Genomic DNA, 17,541 nt, shown 5'->3' with positions numbered 1-17,541 from the left:
TGTCACATTACAAGACACTAAGTAGATCAGACATGCCAATTGCACTTGCCGATCTTGTCATCTGACCAGGTCAATTTCAAAGACAAAGGGGTGATTGCTGGTCACGTCCATTTTACCAACTGTGCAGACCTTCCAGCACAGTCCATGTTTCCTGACAGAGCCGGCACAGAACAAAGGATTAAAAAAGTATGGCGATTTCAGTTGCAGCCTCTGTGCTCTCCCCCTGTCCTTTTCCTTTCTGTCATGGCCCAATCCAGGTCGTTTGGTGTGTGCGGCAATGTGCTATCAGCTCTTGCTTCCAACATAATCCATATAACACGAGACATCAGACAGATGTTTGTTTTATGAAATCCAAACCACCCATTTTTCTGGATTCTTGTCACTGAATGACTTGTACTTATGGATTAGCATTCATTGGTTGTGAAAACTCACACACACACAGCCCACCCCTACAACTAAAGGCAGTGAGCGCATCACAGAGCACGTCACAGAACATGACTGACTTCATGGATGAGTGAGGCCAACTGCCTTCAGCTTACCAAGATTCTGTAAACAAAGGCTATTACTGGAAAACGCTGGAATTGTTGCATAATGTGACAAATCCTTTATAGAGAAGCAGGCTTACCTGACAGAGGTGCCAGGACAACAATCTCATATTTAACGTCAGCAAAACGAAGAAGCCAATGAGTTACTTTAAGAAGCAGGAGGCAGACCACACTGCCATCTGCATTGGAGGGGATGCTGTGGAAGAATGACTAGCTTTACATTTCTTGTAGAGACAACCACCAATTAACTTAAGGGAGCAAAACACACTTTGGCTGTTGTCAAGAAAAACAATTACTAACCCCTCTATTTTCTCAAGCATCTGAGGAAGGTGCACATTTCTCCATTTGTCTTCCACAATTTCTACAGGTGTACAGTGGAGTCTATCCTCACTGACTCCATAACATCATGGCACGTCACCTGCTCAGCTCAAGATCACAAAGTACTGCAGAAGGTGGCCCAGAATATTAGTGACACAAAGCTGCCTTCTGCTCAAGGAATTTACAACAGTCGCTACCTTAGAAAGGCAAAGGGTATAATTAAGGGCTGAACACAACCTGCAAGGTCACATTTCTCATTACTTCCTTCTGGCAAACAATGCAAGATCACTGGTATTTACACCAGCACATTCAGAATAATGTCTGTCTACAGGACATGAGGTCACTGAATGGTCAATTATAACAAATATTAAAATAAACACGGTGCTTATATATATGCAAACACACACATACACAAAAACATTTGCAAATACAGGTTTATAATTTCAGCCAGGTCATAAAAATTACATTTAGAACACGGGACTACTTACACATGGGTGCCTCACAAACTTACCAAAGAAGAAACACAGGTGACGGTCTGAACAATCAAAAACTAGTATGTGGACATCTCAGAATTTCTCAGTTTGTGACTGATCATAAAATGTTACACACAGCTATGAACGTGTGCTATTAGGAGACTAGCACCTAACAGGCCAGTGTCTTTGATATTAACGGAGGTACTACAAGTCTGTGTGTGGTTCACTGTAACTGAAAGTACTAAACAGTCTCCACGTAGAGAGTTAGCCACAATGTAAAGGGCTATAAAAAAAAGCATGTGCTACTGTACTTTCAGTTTGTCCAGCTGACAGGGAAGTTGGTTCCATGCTTCAACTTTTCCTTAATTGATAAATTATTCAACTTCAAAACACAAGCAGTATGCAGCAGTGATGTGGAAAAACAGACAAGCTAAACAGCGCAGTAAAAACAGTTGCAGAGCAACACCAAGAGATCTGAAACTTTCAATTCAAAATTAACATTAAAATGTTCAAAACAAAAATGGATATAAATTAGGATACAGTATAAATAAAACTTTCCTAGACCAGTAGCATTCCATTTCAATACAACTGTGTAAGCATATCTAAAGAAATTGGTTTTCCCAGACCATGCTATCATCTTGTAGCTTTCACCTGCTTGATCACTCCTTCCTGCCAAAAGGTAAAAGCAAAGTAAAAGCAAAGGATGAAATGGCTCTGTAGAATTAAGAAGTACATTTTACAGCTGGCCATAAAAGCAGCACACAATAAATAATCTCCCCCCCCCCCCCCCATGTGGTTAGGCCTAACCATCACTTTTTTTATACATGCGTCCTACTTATCCAGTTCAGCATCACAGGGAGCAAAAGTCTATCTGGGTGCAATGGGCACAAAGAACACCCCAGCCTACCACTACTCACAATCATGTTCACACCAGGTAAATTCAGAGTTGGCAACTGACCAAACGCATGCAGTACATCTCAGTGATTTAAGGGGAGTCTCACAGATATGAGAAGAAAAACACAAACTCCATACAGACCGTGCCCAGACAGGAACGCCCTTTAAATACTGGTATTTATATCCATGCTGCCTTTTTCTTTCAAAGCTTAAACCTACAATGTAGAGGGGAAGGAAAAAAGTGCCATGGACATGTGAATTAAAACTTGAACTGTCTAGGTGTATTGATTTTTAAAAAAATAATTATGGCACAGTATCAGTGAACTAGTATTATAATTTGCAAAACAGATACCAAACTGTTACAAAATTCAACACATTCCAAGCCAGGATTATCCAAATTACTGTTCTGATGAAAACAATTTTTGCATTTTTAAAAATCCCCTAACACCTAAAAGCAGTCCATTGTTGTGTGCATTTGAGCGACAAGATTGGACGATGATCACTTGTTTAGCCAATGGGACTTGACAGCTGCCCAATCAGTCACCATTAGGTAAAATCCTTCTGAAGTGAGGCAATAAAAGTAAGCTGCTTAATGTCTCAGAACAGGCTGCAAGTCACTGTGAAGCTGCAACCTCAGACATTCACCACGGACTCTCATAACCTTCAGTTCAACTCATTTCATAAAATTTAAAATAATGAATCAGGTCCTGATATGACTTTAACAGTGTCCTTCACCTAAATACCTAAAACTAGTGTCGCATTACACAATGTCAAACTTGACAACTCTGTGTTGACTTACCAGCACAGTTTCACATTTCCAAAGTATCCCATAGTCACCCCCTTTTTTCTAGCAGTCAGTAGCATGCTATCTGACAGCTCTGGTGCTATACAAGTATTTTTTGGGTATGGCAACTTCATTCGTACTGTCAGTACCCCACCTTCTGCCATGTTTAAAAAAAACTGGGCAGGCAAGCCTCTTTTCTGGGTGCAATGTCTAAAACACACACTCCCCAGTTTTGTTGTTACTGCTGCATTGCATGCTCTGCATGTTCAGTTAAGCGCTTATTGGATGTCAGCTCATACCTGTGCAGAGCCTGTCCCCACAACTTAAGATGTTGTCAGGGTGGACGACAAAAGGGTTGGATCGAGTTGCTGAAGATGTCAAACTACATGACTTTGATGAAGGAGTATCGCATGACTGTCCCCAACATGTCAAGATTATGAAAATGAAGTCAGCAACTGGGGGAAGGGGAAAAAAAAAAAAAAAAAACCTGGTGAAATGGATTGTGAAGTGTGACAGAGCCCTAAGGATCATAGGTGGATCATTCACTCACTTCCTCAACATGAGCCAATCAGAAATTGTTTGTGCACAATCTGGATAATTTTAATGCATCCATCTAACTTATGTTTACAGTGTATTAAGCCCCTCCCCCTTTTATTAACAATAACCAGGCTCAGACATACAATCATATATTCTTGTAAAAAGGTGAAAAGACAACTACAAGGCTGCAAAACAACTTTGTCCAGCAGCTTGCCAAATGTGAACACCATAAAAGACAAGGAAGTTACAAGTACACACACACACACACAAAAAAAATAAAAATGGAACAATACTTTAAATAATGTCAACCTTTGTAGTTCCATTTGTATGACTTTTGCCAAGAGCACAGCTTCAGGAAAAGAAGCCTTAAAAAGAACACTGATAGATCAGGCAGAGATGATTGCATTTTTGTGGTTGCATTACATTTCGAGTGATCCCATTTAACCTTAAATGAGTTTAATTTGCCTTTTAGTTGTATGGGGGGAAAATTTAAAAAATATATAGCTATTCCTTAATGGCTTCACGAGCAAACCAAACAGCAAATTGACAACAACTCTGCATTTCTCCCAAAACACAGACTCTACATTAGACTCCCTGTCATTTTATGCAATCAAAATGAAGGACCAGTATAGGAAATAGTGATGTACAGTATATGACTTTTGTATACCACACCATAGGAACTAACACCATGCTGCACAAATTATGCACAATTCATCACTTTGTACGTAGAATCTCAATTACACATTTAAGCAGTTTTCAAAAATAAAGTAAATAAAGCATCACATCATTCCAAGAGGCTCACAGCAGCATAAAGACATGCTTGAAGATCTCACAAATCACCTCCACTTCACTCCACCCACCAATGGTGTTGTGGTTAGGTGGTTTTGAACAGACATGCAACAAGAAGCATGGTCTAAAAGAAGGTCTCCTTTATTAGTTCGCATCAGAGAAGTAGGTAACAGTGCTCACATCTCATCTGTTAAGTAGTAACATAATGAACTAACAACACAATAAAACTCCAGACTCTCTCACAGAAGAACAAGCAGATGGCAGTCACTGCAGGATAGGAATTGAATGCAGATTTCACTGTCTTTTCATGATGTTCTTTAGCACTTTCCTTTTTTGCATATTTATAGCAGAACACCACATTAACAAGTAAAAACTATTAAAACTGTGCAATGCATTAGACCGTGATAAAGAGAATTCTATCAGTGCAGCATTGTTTCACAAGCCCAGTTCATCACTCAACAAAGACATTCACTCCTCTTCAAGTAACATTTAACACTCGGAAACAGGAAAAAATGCAGAATTTGACAAAATTTGACATGGACTTCTTTCCAAATACAGAAATTCCCATAGAAGACGTTTATGGATTTTGTCAAATTAAAAGAAAAAGCACACCACAGTACTTGTTCTTGAATACTTCAAGAAGATTATTAAAAATGTCTATACCTACAAAATTAGTACATGAGAGTTCAAGCAATAGACAGAGATAGGACTGCAGAACGATGAATTAAACAAAAATAAAGTTATGTAACATACTTAAAAACCCTGAACACAACTGTTTGATTGGACAACTTTGTATATAAACAAAAATATAAAATAATGGATAAAAATGCACCCAAGAGTCCCATGTGCTGCAGGCATACAGTACATTTAAAGGTGCTTCCTAAATCAGGTACAGAGTAGGGACAAGACCAAATGAATATGCACATGTGCACGCACACACACACGCACGCACACACACCATCTGGCATGCAATAGGAGAACGAGAAAAATCAACCAGAAACACACCCACAACACAAAGTATTTACCAAATGCCTGTTTAAAAACAATGGAATAAAACTATGCTCTCACCTGAGGGAATATGTATAGCCAGTGTTTTCTGGCAGACATTGTGGAGGAGTGTATGTGTGTAGATGAGAAAAATCCATGGTCATTCCCTTATTTCATGCTGCAAAAATGAAACACAATGTAAGAAAGTAGCTTTCCATCTTTAGTTTTGCTCCTTTGCACATACACCCTTCCTCTACAAGCTGACAGATGACGCATTGTTTAGCCCGTCTCCTGCTGGCAGCTGAAAACACAGCATACCAAAATTATGTGCCAACACCCATACCACACCCCACAGACAAGAGCCGCCTCCTTTCTAAAGCAGTGCTTAAATTTAAAGGGGCAACAGGAATGAAGTTCCTACTACTATACCAAACTTTGTTTGCTATGTTTCACAACATACTTTCAGGATTAAAGTTTCATTATAGCTGCATTTAATTAGAACTTCAATAAAACATGATGCACAAACTAAAAACACCTAATGGTCAAAAGTTAAAGTGTTAAAGAAGACTGTAAACTTTTTTTTTTATATATTATATATATATACACACACACACACTCAGGAACTTGTGTAATTCCTGGTACTTTTATTATTATTTTAGCTCCTCCTCCAGATTATGTACTTTTTATTCAACTGGGAACTATTGTGGGCGGGGTTCAGAAGATGGATTGTGCTGATTGGCTGAACACAAGCACTGATGCCATGTTACAAATCCAAATCTGTTAATAGTTTGGATTTGAGCCATCGGTGAAGATGGAGCACCACACTTCACACCGTATCACTCTTCACTGCTGCCTCCCTGTGTACGCCACAACAAGCAAACCATCGAAGCAGTGGTGTGGGGTTCCTCTGTTAACTCCTGAACATGCCTCATGGCACAGCACATCAATCTTCTTTGCATATCACATATTTTGCATGATGATTACAGTTCCTGTTGTGTGGTAGGAACACAACACATAAAAGTAGCCGGGGACAGCAAGTTGCCCAGGGCCTACACAATACAGAAGCTCATTGGGTCCTAAAAGTAAAAAGTTCCTATGGGGGGGGGGGGGGGGTGGGGAGTGAGTGCCTATTGTGGCAGTTCCTTTTAAACTATCTTGCTTCCACTTAACCACCACCAAGTGTATGACTACATTAAAACCTTAAAGAGACTAGCAAGAAAATTTGGGAACAAATGAATGTAGAACTGCAATGCACTTTTATCAACTGCAGTTTAAACATTTACCGATGGTGGAAAACATCTCCATTGTTGGTCTATCTAGTGTGTATGCAAAAGTACTGCTTCCAACGAAAGAGTGGGAGGCTGGGGTTTGAATGTCAACCACCTCATATAAACTCCTTAACGAAAACCTCCCTAATGCCATCCGAGACCTAGGGCCTGCAACAAGACTCCAGAGAAGCCAACATTCTTCTTTGACAGTCTATTGTAAATCACACACCTGGTCTTATCTGAGCATGTTCTGTAAAGAATGTAGCCACATAAATTCCAAACTCTGGGCTACTTACAGATACTGACCTGGGGCTGTAAATTGGGTGGGTTCACTTACACATTGCTGGACGATACAACACACAACCTGTCTCAGCATACAAACCGATTCACTTTGCTCAGTAACAATTATTTCACATTGTATCGATACAAACACCATTGAGCAATTTTGCATTTCTGAAAGCTGTAATAGAAATGGAGCACCCATCAGGATATTAAATCGTGAAACAAATCGGAATAACTTAATTTTACGACACCGCTTTCAAAAAGCCAGTGCAGAATGTCAAATGGCTAACGGGCACCTGTACAAAAATGGACTCGACTCGGGGGGTTGGATTCAAGATTTCAAAATATGCCAACTAGTGGAGACTGGCTGAACAAATGGTACTGTGGACTCGAAAATATTCGGACCTCCTTTCCCTTGCGCACGTATACTTATTCTTCATCCTACACACCTGAGTCACACACCCACTCCACCCCAAATCTCGAATTAAGTTTTAGGAGCATGGATTGTCGTGAATTCTTCCCCTCTCCCTATAACTCGACTTTGCTGCCCATGCTGCGATTGGGTTAATCGGCACACATACGATGCCCGTTCTGAACTGCCTGGTACCTCTCAAAAATAATCCCCCAATCGACTGAAGACACTGCTAGCCCCAATCTATGAAGCGTACGGCGCTCGTTACTTGTTTTCCCACGTACGGTGAATTAGAAAACTGGCGCAGGCACGAATTTCTGGCCTCTGATTGGTTCACAGTCGTGAGAGCAGGACGAGTTTAAAACGTGCACCACAAGCTGCGTCTCTGAGCTAAACTGTATGTTTCATAAACTCACGCCCAGTTTAGTTTACACAGTATATCCGTAAAAAAAAAAAAAAAAAGCTACCACCTGGACCTCCCAGCAACCAGCTTGCTTTTCTACTACAAGATCGGGCATCTTTAAGGGCCCCTTTACTGAGAACTGCTAGGGAAAAGACCCCCCACTCGCGAGATCACGTCACTTGCCTGTTCCGCGGCCAGTCCATGTGCCTAGTGATGGTGGATGCTCTATCAAGTGCCTTGCTGACTGAACCTTTGTTAGCCACACTCTTAAACGACACGATCAACTGAAACAACAACTCGAAATCAACGAGCGCAAGCAATGAATCCCAAAATGGCTCCCAAATCCAACAAAGCCTGGGGATCGTTGGTATCAAGGTGCCCCGCCTACCGCTTGACAGTCACCGCATATTGTGACGCTATTGGCCGCCTAGCCGTGGCGCCCGTAGGAAGACCGTCGAATCCAGGATTACAGGCGATGCGAGAAATGATCGACCTGCCCTAATGTCGAGACACAAACAAGTTCATCTGTAAACCGTCCTAATCTGTTTGTTTACACACAAATACTCGATTACATATCCATCAAAGGCGCACTACTGCACGCTCTGCCATTAACCATACGTGATTGCCTGGCAAAGCCGACTACGCACTTCAGGGTAGGCACATCTGCGTGTGTAGTAATACAATTTTAAATTTAGTTAAAACGGATGGTGCTGCAAAATATCCTGAATTTGGCCGGCATCTTAACAGATTCATCAAGGTAGATCTTTGGAGAAGTTTGAAAAATGAAAAAAAAAAAAAAAACATAACGATCCATTATGCCTCTCGGAGTCGCACCGGGGTCTTCCGGCCGATGCACCACCACAGATTTATCTTCATGCAATTTTTACATTTGAAGATCCCTTCTTCTTTCGGCTGCTCCCGTTAGTGGCTGCCACAGCCTATTATCTTTTCCCATATCTTCCTGTCCTCTGCACCTTGCTCTGTTACACCCATCACCTGCATGTCCTCTCTGACCACAAACCTTGTCGGACAGCTCCATCCTTAGCATCCTTTTCCCAATATACCCAGCATCTCTCCTCTGCTCAAGTCCAAACCAACGCAATTTCGCCTTTGACTGTCTCCAGATTGTCCAACTTGAGCTGACCCTATAATGTACTGCAGTAATTAAACATACAGTGCGAATCAAGGCGTTAGCAAAGAAATGCTAATTTCACGGGAATTTGTTGATTTGTCTCAATAGTAATTATGTCTTTAAATGCTTATTATAAATGGGTTATTTTAAAGGCACTGAAATAGACTGACTAGCTAAAATCACATTTTCAGTAAATAAAAATTAACCGAACCTGTCCATATTCTGAAGTTGTCTTACTTATCCTAAGTTACAGCAGTTCAGAGTCTACCCCATATGACGTGTACAGATTTGATGTTTCAAACCATGATGGTTAGCAAGTTAATGGAAAAAGGTATTTTCTGGAGATCTACTGCAAAAATGAAGGGCAACTGCTGTGTATAACACGAATTTTCATGAAAATCAATTGGCCACTCCTTTTGTGTGGCTTTGCCCCAAATGCTTTGCTGGATATAGTGTCTAAACATGTACAGCAGTGCCAAATAATACAGCCTACATGTTCTTAACACAGGGCCGTTATAAAGAGGCAGGTTAGACTCTCAATATACAGAAGTCCCAGTTTACTTCAGGAAAGGAGTCAATGTAACCAATTAGATTTGCCAGGCACAGACAGATAATACAGGTTATTCTGTTCTTAAGAATGTTCAAGTACTAGCACAACTTGTATGACAAGCTGTTAAATGCAGCAACACTATTTACTTCTGTCTTCAGTTACTTCCTTGCAGTTACTAGTTGTGTGCTATTTTAAAAGGTATTTGGAGTCTTTTATACCTCAAATTTTTTTTAATTTTTTTTTTAACTGTTTAGCACTAGAGCTGTAGGGTCTGGAGGCAGTTGCAAGATCTGCTGGCAAATAAGACAGTTCCATTATCTAATTCATATTCAAAAACAAGATGCTTCTCACATTAGCAATAAAGAGCATCAGCCAAAAGTAAAGGCAATTAGCTGATCTACAAAAGGTAAGAGAGAAATTGGCATTACTAGTAGACGTATCATAGGGAAATCCTCACCAATATGCCAACTAAATAGAGAAACCATGGAGCAGAACAGGAAGTAAGGTAAAACAACAAGCTGAAGTGTACCATCCTTCCTAATTTAGAAATTTATTAAACATTTCTTGGCGTTAACACTTCATGCCAGACATGAAAAATAGCATTTCCTGCATAAAATAAAGAAATCTTTCAAGTGTACCCTTGGATGAATGACTCAGTACAAGATTTAATTTACAGATTGGTTATCTGTTCCGTGCAGAAGTTTCCTAAAATGTAGCTCATATAAAATGTGATTGCAGGAAATACTGGTACAGTAAAACTGATCACTGTCTTTACAATGTATAATCCTACCTACATTTGAATGTTATTACTCTTTAATCATAATTTAATCAGAAATCATACATCACATACTACATTGAAATCAAATAAAAACAAGGCAGATATTCCTCCAAAAAGATTTTTAATAGACAAGGAAAGCTTGAATAATATATGATTATTATTAATACACACATTTTATATATATATATATATATATATATATATATATATATATATATATATATATATATATATATATATATATATATATTACACACACACAGACACACACACACCCCCCCCACATACACATATATACACAGTATATACACACACAAACATATATATACACCCACATCATATTGGCAATTTTCTGGCCTGTGTACACAGTTAACAACAAATGTGATGGGGCAACTTAAATGTTTAAAGCATTTTTTGCACATGATAAAAGAACAGCTACACAATAAATATGATATCATGTCCAATGCCATTTAGATCAAGTATTCATTAATCTAACATCCAAATTAGTTTTCATCATTATATAGCACAATAATCATCTTTCTTCAGCTTTTTTGCAGTATCCCTCACAGTCCTAACACATTATTTTGACATCACATAATCCCATTGAGAATTGAGAGATAGCTGGAGTTTGTCTTGGCACCCCTGCTTTGGTAGAGATAAAGTCTCTCTGAAAGGGATGCCAGTCTACCAACCAGTCTATGACTGAGCATGCACAATCACAGAGAAAAAAAAAAGTTTTTTCAATAAAAACTTTATATGTCAATAAAAAGTTTCCAGTCATCCGATTAGCATCTCTCCACACAGAACACCTTAGTCTTGTTTGAAAGGGGCCAAAGCAGAACTACAAAACTGAAATCAACTTTGTGCTATCATCAGTGAAGCATATACCCACTTGCCATCTCTCACAAATCAATTACAGTGTTGCAAGGAAGTTAAAAGGTGTCCAAGGAACACCAATAAGAAAGGAAACTGAAGAGAAAAAAAAGTTAAGAACTAAAGATTACTCATCAGTTTCAGATCATTTGGATGATAGTATTAGGAGAAAAAACAGAACTATTTAAGATCTGTTATTGGCAAGGATGGCTTGCTAATTAAGCAACTGGGTTGGAAAAGTAGGCAGCAGAACTTCTGGTCCAGGCTTTGGTCTTGTCACGTCTGGACAACTGCAACTCACTTCTGGCAGGAGAACCCACATGTGCTATCAAGACACTGCAGACGATCCAGAATACAGCAGTCCATCTTGTATTTATCCAGTCAAAACAGGCAAATGTCACTTCTCTCTTTAGGTCGCTACATTGGCTCCCTGTAGCTGCACGCATTAAGATCAAATCCCTGATGCTTCCCTACAAAGTACTCAGTGGGTCAGCATCCGAGTATATGGAGACACCGGTGAAATGCTGTGCTCCTTCTCGCCCACTCAGGTCTGCCAGGGAAAAGCATCTGGCGATGCCACCTCTATGTGGAATCAAGTCTCAATCCAGACTACTTTTGTGCAAAGAATGAGCTGCCCACCTCCCTCCGTACTGCTGACTCCCTCAATGTATTTAAGAAGCAATTGAAGACCCATCTGTTCTGTGAATATCTGTCTAATTGAAAAGAAGAAAAAAAAAAACCTTTGTGCTGCAATACTTTACATTCTTTTTTATTTAAGTGTAATTGCTTTAGTGAATGTAAACGTACAGTACGAGTTATCACATCTTTTCACTTGTGGCAATCAACTAGTGGTACCTGTCCTATTACACTAGCTGAACAAACAGGCGCTGGCCCAACGTTACTCGAATAAGTTTACGTCTTTCAGAAGTCGCTTTGGATAAAAGGTTCTGCTAAGCAAATAAATGTAAATGAACAAAAACCTGCAGCTACTGCAGCCCACCAGGACTGACACTGATCACCCTTCACTTATAAGATGATAGGTACACTAAACAACTTTTTTTTTTTTTTTTTTTTTTTTTTTTAAATTCTTTTATTTCTGCTTGCTTCTTTAGGAAAGGAAATGTTACATAATCCAACAAAAACAGAAAAAAAAAAGTTTTCATTTTATATCCAGTAAGAAATGCCAGACTACATTCCTAAATTAAATTCTGTGGCAATAATGCAAACTTGTTTTATAGTAAGATTAACCTTGTTGCAATGTGCATTTTTAAAACAGTTGTATGTATTTAAAAAAATAAATAAATAAAAAAAAGCAAAAATCAAAGCTTCAAGGGGGTCCGTTTTCCTATATATCACTTTCTTTAAGGGGGCCTCACCACTAGTAAGTGGCTTGTGGTATTCTACACTATCATGTCACCACTAACTTTGAAAAAAAAAAAAAAAAAAATTTAAGGACAATGGAGAAGCATAATTTAAGTAACTGGTTTCAAAACTTCTCTCCCAACACCCCCCCCCCCCCCCCCCCCTTATCTTGTTTAGCTACTTCTTAATCCTCTAGGGAGTAGAAAATCACTACCCAGAGACTGACAGCAGTTATTTAAATTGGGACTTACATTAACTAAGAATCAACAGCCACTTTCAAAGATAGAGAGAGAGGTTAGGCGCACTTACTGCGCAATGTCACATTCACCACACGCCAACCCACCTGGATTGGGACCAGATTGACACCTCAGCACCACACTGAAACAGTGCGATTTTTTATAAATTAAAAAAAAAAAAAAATGGTGGCTGGAATGCCAATCGTGCTACCAACACCCAAGTTTTCCCTACAAGTTGAAGCCCCTGCTTTCAGGGCTGGATGCACATTAACGTCATAACCTGTAATTGCTTTGCTCAAGAGCCCAACGGAGTAGAGTCACTTCTGCAGTTTACAGGATTCAAACCAGCAACCTTTTGATTGCCAGCACAGATCCTTAGCCTCACAGCCACCACTCCTCCCCCTTTAAAATTTCATACAATTCTACCTAAATGCCATCCTGATGGAAAGTGCACATCCCCTTCAGTACAATACAGTTAAGCTTACTCCCAAAGTCTCAATAACGGACAATCATAGATCTGTCTAGGTTACTAAAAACAGTCCCGTTGTGTTACCATCCAATTGCCTCAACCTTTATTATCCAGATTATAATGCAACAGATTTTAGACCAAAGTCTGGTGGATAACGATCACACCTGACACCAGGACTATATACAACTGAGAAGAAAGAGATAGTGTTTTAACAAAAAAAATGTACAATCAAGAGTGATTTCTCTTTCCATACCAGATATGAGCAACATATCTATCTATCTATTAGTGCAAGTCTTTCTCCTTAAGTTTCAAAATAATCAGCAAAGATTTACTGAAATTTAAGACTCATAGAAGGTTTCACATACAGTAATCAATTAAACTTTTATCTTGGCAATCTATACATTGTCAAGGTTTTAAGGTGCCAGAACCCATGATAATATTAAAAGCCTAGTTTATGAGTTCTTCACAGGATACCAACAAACACAGCCATGTATCCAGCAAAAAGAAGACTTACTAAATGACACAGTGGCATGTGTTGTGAATCACAGAGGATGAAATGTATGCAGACCTTGGAGAACATACAACGCATCTCAAACAAAAGAGCCCAAATGTCTTACTGTTTGGTACTATTGCCAGCTATTCTAATTAACAGGTTTTCTTCTAATTTAACAGGTTCTGAATAGTATTAACAACCCTAAATAAATTACCATTCTGTCTGCTGGAATGTTTTCACACTTGGGCAAATGTAGAAATGCATTCATAAATTTTAGTGAGCATTATGTAAATTTACTAAAGCTTACAATATTTACCATATTGCTTTAGGGGCAGTACTGTGGTATAGAAACTAACACCTCCACATATTCCTGAATGGAGTACAGTCTGTATGGAACTTTGCTTTAAACTACCTGGAATTAATTCGTTAAAGTTTTGACAGATCTGATGATTATGTTCTCAGCATTTCTAAAGCTATTCCCATTTCTAGTCTCACTGGAGGGAAATTGAGATTTACATTTAATTTGGTCATATTTACACAAGATAATATTAAATTTATACTCGTATGCATCCACAAAACATAGAACAAGTTATAAACCTCTCAAAATTCAGAAACATTTCCATCACTTAAAAACAGTGCTTTGGCAACCACTTCTAAATTACTGTCAATGGTCTGCATAGAAAAGCACATTCTTACAGAAACATTCTCTATACTTAACATACTTTGGTATCTGCAGTTTTTGGGGGGGGGGGTAAAAAGTCATGAGATGAAAAACATTTCTGTGATTCTGGCCTATTTTCTGGACAGTGCAGCTGCATGTAACTGGTGACCATCGTCAGCAGTGATGATTTGTGGGATCTTTACCATTGTCCTGTAGCACATATTTATCAAATCATCCAGATCACCACCAAAAATTCTGGCTGCCATTCTAGAAACCTGTTTGGATTTGGAAGGCCACTAAATCAGGCTATGGAGGCGAAACAGGATGGCAAACTGGATCATAATGCAATACAAGAACAGCATTAGGTTCCTGATCACTTTGGACAATGTGTTATGGCAATTGGCAGCCCCAAACTGGCAGAAGTGCTGCATGTTAGAGAGTGTGTCACTGCAAATCACTGCTGCATTCAGGACTGGATACAGCCAACATACTTAGGAGCTCACCATGGCTCAAAACCTTGTCAAGGAATGAACTGCTTGTTTTATTTCAAACATGAAAACCAGACAAAAAATAAGACTTGAATACAGTACTGCAATACAAAGAACTACAAATTGAAAATGTTATTTAAATTGCATCCATATGAATGTCACTCTCCAAACTAGTGCAAGCCAGCAATAAACTTTGTAAAAAATGACAGGCTATGAGAAGTGTAGGAAAAAAAAAAGTTCTGGAAGGATAAGTCAGCCGCTCAACCCTAATGAGAGTGATCTCAAGATTGTTTAAGGTGTTAAACCTAATGGTGAAATTGTGGTTATTTAAAATGCAAAACAATCAACTTAAAACTTAAAAAATTACTATTAGGACTGACTACAAGTTAACACAAAAGAAATGAATAAATGTTTATAATCTTCAACGTAGTCTTCATGATCCATTCATCCCAGACAGAATGACATTTTAGTTAAATTCATGCCATTCAGCCCAACATAGCTTGCCAAGCCCATCCATCCACCTAATGCCTCCAAAATAACAGCAAGTCAAGTTTTCAATGGCCCTCAAATTGAGATAATTACTGTTGATTAAGTGTTAATAAGCTCTTCAAAAAAAAATCACCCCCCCACAGTGCACTCCTCTCTTGCCACAAGTAAATGCTTTGCTTCTTGTTATGCATTTTGCTCTTAACCACAATGTCTAAAAAATGATATTCACCAAGCTATGCAGGCATCTTATCAGAATATCAATTGAAATGTTACCCCCAAAGAGAAAATGGTATGTCAGAAGGCATATCAAAAGCAGAATCACATACGACAGACTAAACACAATGATCAAAATTACTGTTGTACATAATTAACCTAATTTTAGGAAACGTGTATTCGTAAATAAATAAAAGACTTGTGCGAGTAAAATTTTAAATTATCAAACCATTGACTGCCAAAAAAACACAGATATGCAGCAATCACATGCTAAGCCTGTAGCTGTCAATTAAAATAGACCACATTATGAACTTTAACAGCAATCAGAACAAAGTTCATTTTTATCCTTAATGACATGAACCCCCAGACCTGAAGACATTCAGCTGGAATTTTGAATGCTATGGGTCAGCTGTATGATGAGCCACTTCTGCTTTCAGGAATACATCCCAAACAGTTTTGACACATCTGATGATTGGGATTTCCCCCCTCATTTCACAAAGTAATTTTAATTGCTAACATTTAAGATTTATAACAATGCAAAATCCAGATACTAGCATGCTATCTGTGGATAGCTATAACTGCTTAACAATTTTTTTGTTTCATAGAAAAGAAAAACAGACGGCTGCAATGAATCCAATTTAAAACACAGAACCATCTGCATCAGTTTTGAAACTCATGCATCCATCCATTATTCAACCCGCTATATCCTAACTACTGGGTCACGGGGGTCTGCTGGAGCCAATCCCAGCCAACACAGGGCGCTAACTGCGAGGCAGCAGCGCTACCACTGCACCACCCTGCCGCCCATGTTTTGAAAGCCATCCCCTCCAAATCACTTCGAAACAGTGATACAGCGCCACCTGGCGTAAAGACAGGGAGTAAACATTACGAGGCTCTGTTGCTAATTATGTTGAAGGCGTGACCGCAGGACACCGCCCACGAGCGTGCGCAGCAACGCCCAGCCAATGTCTGCGCGCAAAGCTTTTACTTGGAAGAAGAAAATAAAATAAAAAATAAAATAAAGTACTGAAAAACTGCGCAGGATTCTAAAATCTACCTGCAACATTGAACATCTGGGTATTTATCACTACAATGTTTAACCCATGACACGCCTCTCCAAGGCGTTTTGATACCTTCCAGTTCATCCACGGTCCAGAATTAGGGAAGTCAATCCCCGGCGTGGCCAGCTACAACATAACGAACGCGATGTATTGATACAATAAACGGGCTTATCAGTTTTCTGTCAAGACAACTTCGTTTTTATTTTATTCTGTATGTCATCAAAGTGACATCAAGGTGCGGCAGCCACATGATTTAAAAATATACATGACGTCAAAACAGCAAATCTTAAATTAACGGTGCACGTGAAAGCAAAACTGCCCCAATTTCATTAAAATGCCACAAGCCTCGACTTCTTCGTGAAATTATTTCGACGCCGTGTACAGTAGAAGTCGCTTGTATCACCGCAGGACACCCACAACTTTAATGTGTTAGTCTCGTTTATCGCAGGATTTAATTTATGAAACAAACCAACGCTAAAGGCAGAACAAGCAAACGAGTACCTTAACACAACATAAGCCAAATCAAAACGCCATTACTTACTTACTCGCTCGTTCGTTTGCAGAGTCGGGTCGGGTCAGCTCGGCTCCTCTTCCACACGCCACACTCTTCAAATTCCCGCTCACGAGAGCCCGCCCGATTTATCCCGAGACGCCAACTGGACGCCACACAGTCAGGCGCGCGACCGGCAGAGCTTGTCCGTGCACGCGCAGCGGTGCCTGTGAGTCGGACAGTGATTAGCCGGGCGCAGATTGATGACGCACACTGCTGATGCCTGTCGATATCCTTGGCAGCGGGTCGCCTCTGACGGCTTTATTAACTAACTCAGTAGTAAACCGTATACTAAGATTGATGTTATGTGTGTATTCGTTCACGTAACGCTTTAAGGAAATGATCTCCAGTGAGTTTCTTTATGTCTTTGTTTTTATAGTTTTCTACTGCAGCGTGTTGTTTCCTAACTGGAGCACAAAGGTGAGACAGTAAGTAGGTGGGCAGAGTTCATTTTATAAAGGTGGGGTTCAGTTAATAAGGAAGCTGATTTAAAA

At 39.4% G+C, this 17,541-nt stretch overlaps 1 protein-coding gene across 4 annotated transcripts in view; it reads right to left on the bottom strand.

Moving 5' to 3' along the window:
• LOC114660969 (SUN domain-containing protein 1-like) overlaps positions 1 to 17,162 on the bottom strand; it is a 66,793-nt gene extending 49,631 nt beyond the window's left edge. For 3 of the 4 annotated variants that reach the window (XM_051934108.1, XM_051934110.1, XM_051934111.1), the window contains exons 1-2: positions 7,876 to 8,068; positions 5,409 to 5,505 (exon numbers count right to left, since the gene is read on the bottom strand). In XM_051934108.1, the coding sequence (XP_051790068.1) occupies positions 5,409 to 5,491 (83 nt within the window). In that variant the 5' untranslated portion in view covers positions 5,492 to 5,505; positions 7,876 to 8,068. Of the gene's footprint in view, positions 1 to 5,408; positions 5,506 to 7,875; positions 8,069 to 17,038 lie in introns of those variants that run through there. The other variant, XM_051934109.1, reaches the window with a different exon arrangement.
• Positions 17,163 to 17,541: the final 379 nt, after the last annotated feature.

The sequence above is a fragment of the Erpetoichthys calabaricus genome, chromosome 11, assembly GCF_900747795.2.
Source record: "Erpetoichthys calabaricus chromosome 11, fErpCal1.3, whole genome shotgun sequence".
Taxonomy (NCBI): Eukaryota; Metazoa; Chordata; class Cladistia; order Polypteriformes; family Polypteridae; genus Erpetoichthys; species Erpetoichthys calabaricus.
This window is presented reverse-complemented; position numbering and strand designations above follow the sequence as displayed.